The sequence below is a fragment of the Sapajus apella genome, unplaced genomic scaffold, assembly GCF_009761245.1.
Source record: "Sapajus apella isolate SASKATOON/1434 unplaced genomic scaffold, GSC_monkey_1.0 scaffold33, whole genome shotgun sequence".
Taxonomy (NCBI): Eukaryota; Metazoa; Chordata; class Mammalia; order Primates; family Cebidae; genus Sapajus; species Sapajus apella.
The window spans coordinates 12,898,808-12,907,548 of record NW_022436973.1 but is presented as its reverse complement, the minus strand read 5'-3'; the positions used below and the strand labels follow the sequence as shown (position 1 = coordinate 12,907,548).

At 45.9% G+C, this 8,741-nt stretch overlaps 1 protein-coding gene across 1 annotated transcript; it reads right to left on the bottom strand.

Moving 5' to 3' along the window:
* Positions 1-2,406: 2,406 nt before the first annotated feature.
* CUNH20orf202 (chromosome unknown C20orf202 homolog) lies at positions 2,407-7,167 on the bottom strand. Its single transcript, XM_032295383.1, has 2 exons — positions 6,976-7,167; positions 2,407-3,776 (listed from the first exon to the last, which is right to left on the bottom strand). The coding sequence occupies exons 1-2, from the start codon at positions 7,108-7,110 to the stop codon at positions 3,543-3,545; spliced, it is 369 nt and encodes a 122-aa protein (XP_032151274.1). The 5' UTR covers positions 7,111-7,167; the 3' UTR covers positions 2,407-3,542.
* Between the last annotated feature and the right edge of the window lie 1,574 nt (positions 7,168-8,741).

Below are 8,741 nucleotides of genomic sequence, written 5' to 3'. Positions count from 1 at the left end.
CATAATTTACAGCAATAATAAATGGCTGTTGCAATAATAAAGGGATTGCTGTGTTCAAGTTTGGAGGCAGTTTGTTACACCCTAATATATACCACAACACATAGGCTCTGTAAGGTGTCACAGCTGACCCAGGACTGGAAGCTGGCTCTCATGTAAAGGCAAGCCGCTCATCATTTCTAATCAGTCACAGTGTAAGTAAGCCCTGCCTTGCCTGCCCTGACCCGCTGTAGGTTTCACATCTTTTTTTTTTTTTGAGGGGTCTTGCTCTGTCGCCTAGGCTGGCGTGCAGTGGTGCGATCTCGGCTCACTACAACCTCCGCCTCCTGGGTTCAAGCAATTCTCCTGCCTCACCCTCCCAAGTAGCTGGGATTACAGGCACTTGCCACCACACCCAGCTAATTTTTTGTAGTTTTAGTAAAGACGGGGTTTCACCATGTTAGCCAGGATGGCCTCGATCTCCTGACCTCATGATCCACCTGCCTTGGCCTCTCAAAGTGCTGGGATTACAGGCATGAGCCACCATGCCCAGCGTGGTTTCACATCTTGAGCTGTTCTTCTTGCTCCTAAAGTTTTAGCTTTCGACCTCATTAATTGTTTTTCCATCTCTGTCCACTCCCCTCCTTATCCTGGATAGGAGGCTCAGGTGTGCAGTCCTGTTTTTGTTGCCTTAGCAGAGAAAACCCTGGATTTTCCCTTCTGAGACCATGATCCACAGGCTCCCTCTGGTGCTCACTGTCCTGCATGCCCATTATTTCCAACCCAGCCTTCTAGGACCAGCGCTGAAGATGTCATTTCCATCCCAACTCCTTGTCCAGCATCTGGGCTCCATCTGGGCTTCCTTTGACCTGGGATCAGGAAGCAAACATTGGTTCTGAATGTAGGGTCTTGGAGAAAAACAAATATCCCACCAGAAGGGCAGGTTCTGGGGCTCTAGGTCTATTTTCCCAGAGTGGAGATGGAGAGGTTGGCAGGGATTTTTGGTCTTTGGGCCCAAATGTGGAAAGCAGGGAGAGGCAGAGGGTGCTAGTGGCCTGCAGTGGGCATGGGAGACCAATGTCATTTCTACTTTGCATGGCCAGGCAGATGTCTCTCAAGGTGAGAGTGGCTAATCAGCTTGTCCATTTATAATAGCCAATGGACACTGGTTTCACATATCAGAATATTATCACACAGCAATAATAAGGTGCCATTCATTAGCCTTTCCAGTGGAAAGAATGGTTACAGTGGCAATTGGTAATCATAGCAAAAAGCTGTGTCAGCCTGGGACAGGTAGGAGACAGAAACCACACCAGTTATTTTAACACAGAAAATTTAAAATAAAGAATTGTTAACTAGTTATAAAGTTGTTGACTAGGTGATTGAAATGTTATGAAAAGAACTTGAAGGTAGCAATTGGAGGAAGCATTTGCCACCTCCAGGGCTGAGGGAACAAATAAAAGAGGCAGAAACTATCAAAACTTTAAAACTTAGAAGAGGAATTCCCTGGAGCTTAAATTCAGATATCTGAGAAAGGAACTCAGTTCAACTGGGGCTGGTGCCTCTGAGCTCAGGAAACAGCCAGGTAGGTAAGGCAGTGACCCAGACTTCAGAGGAGGAGGGACTGGCATCTGGAGCTGTTGTCTCTGAGCTTCTGAAAGAGGTCCCAGGGGTCTGGAACCTGGATCCTGGAGAAGTCTGGTGCTTCATGAAGGAATTGCTGCCTGTAGTGAAGAAATATTGCTGGGAGATGCTCAGAGGAACAGGGAGTCCACAGGGAAAAAAGCAGCAGCAGCAAGTCCCTTTTCGCTCCTTTAGACTTGTAGTCTAACTCCACCCTGTATATTGGCAACGTCTAACAAACTCAAACAGAAAGCAGCTAACAACACCAAAATGTGGTTTGCAGGGACCCAGCCCCAGCATTACAGAGCAGGTATCATTTATATTATCAAATATAAAAATCACAGGTTGATCTGATTGCAAACATTATCCTTATAATGCAGCCCCTCCACACTGCCTCTGCATGCAATCAATTTACTTTTTCTTTTTCCTTTTCTTGAGACTAAGTTTTCACTCTTGTTCCTGGCTAGAGTGCAATGGCATCATCTCAGCTTACTGCAACCTCTGCCTCCCAGGTTCAAGGGATTCTCCTGCCTCAGCCTCCCGAGTAGCTGAGATAACAGGCATACACCAACATGCTTGGCTAATTTTGTATTTTTAGTAGAGATGGGGTTTCTCCATGTTGGTCAGGGTGGTCTCAAACTCCTGACCTCAGGTGATTGCTCGCCTTGGCCTTCCAAAGTGCTGGGATTATAGGTGCAAGTCACTGCTCCTGGCTTGATTTACTTTTTCAAAGGCATAAAAACAATGTTCTAGCAAGATACAGGTAGATTTTCAAAAACAAAAAGACCTACCAATCATCAGATCATCTTAACACCATGACTTTTTTATTTTCACCTTTTCTGTTTCAGTCTTTCTTATAGGCAGATGTAATTTTTCTGTTATGACTGCAGCACACACACAACTGAGTGTCTCTGCTGTATCACAAGAATCATTGCCTGCTGTTATGGAGGATGTTGTCACAAGCCCTCATTGAAGGAAATGCCATCTTCTTATTGATTTATCCTCTTTGATTCTTTGAACATCTGGATCGTATTCCTCAGAACCATTCTAGCTGCAAATGTGTGAAACTCTGCTCAAATCAGCTTAACCAAAAACAAATTTATGTAAGTGGCTGTGGGGTTGAGGGGGGTGACATTGACAGGGGTAACTCACAAAATTAGAGCCTAAAACTGGGGACTAAAAGAGGCCAGAGCTCTGCCTCTCTGCCCATCTGTTGTGTGGCCCTCTCTACTTCCCTTTGAAGGTTAGCATCCTTTCCTACTGCAAACAGGTCTTCTTTACCTGGTAGGAACATGTTCGCCAGCAGCCTCAGCCTTGTAAGTGTAATAGAAAGAGCGTCCAGCTAGCAATCTCAGGGAAGGTCAGTGATTCGTTCTGTTGGTTCACATGCTCACCCATTGGGCCAATCATCTTTTTAGGGCAATCATGAATTATATCATTGGCCAGGCCTGGTAATATACCCATCTCTATGGCCAGGGTGGTTACAGGGCCTAATATGTTATCAGATGAAGGGGGCTGGGAAGGCTTCCTGGGAAGACAGAAAACAACCACTAAGTCACTACACAGGGTTTGGAATTTTCACCCTGGTAACCATTACTGCACATGTAGTTTTTGTTTCAACAATTGCCTTTTGAGAAATCCCCAAGGATAGGACTACTGCCATGGTGCTTGTCAAAACACTATAGCATGTTTGTGTTTTCCGTCAGAGTGTTCATATCCAGTACCTTATGTGTGCCTCACAAAGAAATCCCAAGTGACAGAAAAGGAACCAGAGACACAAAGAAGCTGAGTGACAGATCCAGGGATGCACAGCAGATGAGGGCAGAAGTGAACCTAGAGCTCTGGCTTCCTGGCTCCCATTCCAATGCTCTGCCCCTAAAACACCACAGTGAAAGGTTAGACTAATGGTGAGAGGGTTAAAGCCCAGTGTCATCCCTGTCTGGTTAAGGGAGAGAGCTTCGTCTGCTGTCTTCCCCTCGCAGGAGCTGGGCCAGACCCCTTGAACAAACAGGCTGGCAGCCCCTGCCTTCAGAGCCCGCTCGAGCTCTGATGGGGGATGTCCCTCCGCTGGACCTGGCGTCCTCCCAGTGGGCGCTGTCAGCACGCAGCTCCTCCAGGACACTGTGAAGATGCCTCAGTGTGAGCAGGAGCCTCTGGTCTTGAATCTGCATCTCAGACTAGGAGAGAGAAGAAGCCTGTGAAGGGATGCATGGAGCCCTAGGTGTTTCCCCATCAAGCCCCTTTCCTCGCTGTCTCATCAGAGACAAGCCTACTTGTGAGTCACACAACCTCACGGAAGCCGTATCCACCAACACCTCGGTTTCTTGCTCTGCAAAGCAGAAAGCAAATTGCTTACTTTTCAATGCTCTCATGAGGCCTGAATGAATTTGCCCAAGGGAAAACCCTTTAAAGGGGTCAGCAAAATCTAAACTACTTTTATTACAATACTAACATATTATTTTCCTTTTTATTTTGCTTTCATTTTCTTATGAGCATACCATGGAGTTTTCCAGAAGCTAATGACATGTAAAATCTCAACAGATTGAATTCAGGAGCAGCTATCAGAATCCAGCTGTGTTCTATTAAGACAGACATTAAAGCAATTAGGAACAATGTAAAATGGGGCTACTTTTCTCACTAAATATTTGCTTTGAAAAATTATTTTGAATAAGTAATGTTTTATTAACATATTATGAGTTTGTTATTATTTTAGAATGCATTAATAAGTATACTAAAAATGTCTCAGCTCTGGTTTCTAATTTAGTCAGTATTGATAGATATAACTCATATAAACAAAAGCTTTTTGGTGGCCTGAATAATTTTTTTGAGTATAAAGGGGTCCTAAGATCCAAAAGTTTGAGAACTGCTCCACTAGAACTATACTATCATCAGCTGTCTCTACTCCTTCTCCCATTTTTCTCTAGGAATTTTTTCCCATACATTTTCTCTCCTTTTATTTCTGTTTATTTGTTTATTCTTGAGGCAGAGTCTCACTCTGTTACCCAGGCTGGAGTGCAGTGGTGCAATAACAGCTCACTGTAGCCTTGAGTTCCTGGGCTCAACTGATCCTCCCACCTCAGCCTCCCGAGTAGCTGGGACTACAGGTGCATGCCACCACGTCAGGCCAATTTTTGTATTTTTTGTAGAGACAGGGTCTTGCCATGTTGCCCAGGCTAGTCTCAGACTCCTGGGCTCACATGATCCTCCCACCTCAGCTCTGAAAGTTTGCTTTTTCTTAAAAATGTTAAAATTCTATTTTCTAACTAGGTAATTCTTAACACATGACAGAAAATTTTAAAGCTACAAAAGGGCATATATTTTAAAGTCTCTCCCATCCCACCTCACTTTATCCCTCAACTCAAGCATCCTTCCCCAGAGACAGCCACTGCGAATGCTTCCGTTTGCCCTTCCGAAGCTGGCCGGGGCAACACATGGTTAGATTTGCAGATTCTCAGCCTCTCTCTTTCTCTGTCTTTGCAAGAGATACTTATGAACATTATTTCCCCATTAAAATAGTGTTTTCATTTTTGTGACAAGCTGATTACAATTGAGAAAACCAAGTCTGCATCCTCTACTCAAGCCTGAGTAACACTGCCAAGAGAATAGGTAGCTAGAAAGAGAGATATAAGGCTGAGCGCGGTAGCTCACACCTGTAATCCCAGCAGATTGCTTGAGGTCAGGAGTTCGAGACCAGCCTGGCCAACATGGTGAAACCCCATCTCCACTAAAAATACAAAAAATTTAGCCAGCCATGGTGGCGTGAGCCTGTAATCCCAGCTACTCTGGAGGCCGAGGCAGGGGAATCACTTGAAACCAGAAGGCAAAGGTGATAGTGAGGCGAGATCGTGCTATTGCACTCCAGCCTGAGCGACAGAGTGAGACTCCTTCCCCCTCAACCCCCGCAGAAAAAGAAAAAAGAAAGTCGTGCAGCAAAGCTGTAGACAGCCTCCCTCAGAACACTGGGACAGCTCAGGCTGCAGAGTGAGCCGTCCTGGGCCCATTTTTGCCTAATTCCTCAGAAAACATTCACTCTGTGTTTTCTCGATTTTAGGGTTTTCCTCCTGCACATTTTTTTGTCCAACCTTCAGCATCATTTCTGGATATGTGCCTGTAAGATCACAGTGGGGTGCCCAGCACAGAGGTGACGTTGAGCCACCCAGGCACCCACAGTTTCGGGGTGCGCAAGGAAGGCAGCTGCCGGGCGCTGGATGCCTGCTGACTGTGGGAAGCTGTGGCCCCTGCTGCTGGAGTCCCCTGGTCCCATGAGAAGCCCTCCAGGGTCAGCCCTTCCTCTGGGATGAAGACAGAGTTGGGTCCCAGCTGCCCTGTTGCCTGGCAATCCAGAAAGGTCATTTTCAGACAACTCTGTCTGTCTCTCCCCAGAATGAGAACCTTTTCTGAGGTTCCCTAAACTGCCTCCTCTCTCCTGGCTGGTGTCCCCACACACTTTGGGACACCCCTCTTTTTTCGAACTTGGAGAAAATATCATAATGAAAGGCATAAGCTTGGCTTCTTGAGCAGCAACCACGGGACTAAGTCACATAACGTAAGTTCAGGAGAGTTAGTGCTCCATGGGGGAGGTCCTTGCCAATGGGAAATGAGAGACAGGAACGAGCAGGGCAGATGCATTTCCTCTCATTCTCTCTACCCCAATGTGCAGTTCCTCCTTCAACCCCTACAGAGATCTCAGCTGCTGAGACACCCACTGAACCTCCTTAAGGCCCCTTCTGAAGCCATAGGCAGCTTGGTAATACAATGTCTGGCATAATTGCCTGGCATAGCATTGGCCTCTACTGCCACACCTACTTCCTTCCCTATCGCGACTCTGGGCTTGTACTTCCAAATAAAGTGCTAGTTTCTCAATCCTAGCCCAAGCTCCTGCTTTCTAGAAGACCCAGGCTAAGACAGGGGGTGTACGCATGTCCATCTGGGTCAGGGTTATAACAGCCAGCATCCATGTGCCAAGTATTCATTTGGAGGATTACAAGCATCTCTTCAGTAAATTCTTACAATACCCCATACGATACTCATACTATTGTTATTTCCATTTTGTGATGAGGAAACTGAGGCTCAAAGAGGTAAAGCTCCCACTAGAGGCCTCACGGTGGCAAAGCTGGGCACACACCCAGGACTCAGTGTCATTCTAAAACCAGTCTGGCGAGCACCATACCCAGCGCCTCCTATGTAGGTCACGACCTACTTATGCCCGAACCTGAGATCACAATTGTGCATTGTGTGGCAGGTCCCAGAGGGGAGACTGCAGGGTCCATACTGTGGCTGGCAGCCTCTGCCCCAGGGGGGAACTGGGAGGGAAAACCTGAGATCCTTGGAAAATATGTGGTCGGGGGATCAAGGAAAAGAAATGCAAAACCTTACCAGCTCCTTTCTCAGCCACTCCAGGGTCTGCCCAAGGCTCGGGGTTGGCTCTTCTGCTGTTTTCATCTCAGTGTCCTTGGGAGTGACCTTGGCACTGACCTGGTTCTGGGCCTGAGGGGTCTTTGACTTGTACATTCCCCTACCTCCTTCAGACTGGCAGCAGGTCCTGGCCAAATCATTGAAGATGGAGTTAACGAGAGCAGGAAGTGGCTCACACCGAAAAATGTAATTTGACTTTTTTTTTTTTAAAGGGCTTTAGCGCTCTGAACAGTACAAGGAGGAAGGGGGGGAGATCATTAGGGGTCTGAATACCTTGGTGCCTGCTGGTTCCAGAAGCTAAGAATATGCAATGCCAACAGGACCACAAAGACTGCAAAGCTTTAAATGGCAAAGATAATAGTTATTATGAAAATAGGCATTCTTTTCTAAGGGCTCGCTTTGTGCTTTACATATAAAGTATGTATATGTCTCATTTGGCATATACCTCCACCTGTGTTCCCAGTCGCCTTCCTCATTTACTTATCTATAGCGTCTAGACAAAGGGAAATGTTCACTTTCCAAGTTCCCTTGTTTCTGGAATCCCCATGACACCCATTTCCAGCAAATGAGATCAAAGCAGCAATTTGCTGTTAGGCTTCCAGAAAAACTTTTACCTTCCTAATAAAAGGGAAAATATCACTGCTGCTTCCCCTTTACTCCTACTTTCTCCCTTTTCCTTCTGCCTTAAATATGGAGGTGATGTCTGGAGCTACAGTAACCGTCTTGCAACCATCAGACAAAGGGCAATCACAGAGCCACTAGAAATCATTGCACCCCTGAATCAGCAACAGCATCTAAAGGAGACAACAGACCCCGTTTCTAAGGGACACTGCTACTTGCAGGCTAACACAGTCCAGACACACCATTTATTCTTCCCATTGTTACAGGAAAGTGGTCCTGACCCAGACCCCAGGAGGGGCTCTCAGATTTCATGCAATAAAGAATTCAGGGGCAGTCTATACAGCAAAGTGAGTGCAAGTTTATTAGGAAAGAAGGGAATAAAAGAATGGCTACTCCACAGACAGAACAGCCTTGAAGGGTACTGGTTGCCTATTTTTATGGTTATTTCTTGATAACATGCCAAACAAGGGTTGATTATTCGTCTTCCCTTTTTAGACCATATAGGGTAGCTTCCTGATGTTGCCATGGCATCTGTAAACTGTCGTGGTGCTGGTGGGAGTGTAGCAGTGAGGACAACCAGAGGCCAGTCTTGTGACCATCTTGGTTTGGTGGGATTTAGCTGACTACTTTACTGTAAATGTTTTATCAGCAAGGTCTTTATGACCTGTATCCTGTGCTGACCTCCTGTCTCATCCTGTGACTTAGAATGCCTTAACTGTCTGGAAATGCAGCCCAGTAGGTCCCAGCCTCATTTTACCTAACTGCTACTTAAGATGGGATTGCTCTCGTTTAAATGCCTCTGACATCATCACACTATGAAGCAGGTTTTCAATTCTCTCTTTCACCAAACACTTATTGAATGTCTACTGTGTGTCAAGTTCTGGTCTAGACACTGGGATTATCAAGCAAAACCAGAGAAACAAAGGCCCTGCTTTCCTGGAGCTGACATCCTAGTAGTCATTGAAAATAATCAATCAAATTAATGCTATGAAGAAAATAAGTAGAATGTATTCTCACATAGGTCTTTTAAAATATAAACTTATTTGCCAGGCATGGTGGCTCATGCCTGTAATCCTAGCATTTTGGGAGGCCAAGGTGGGCAGATC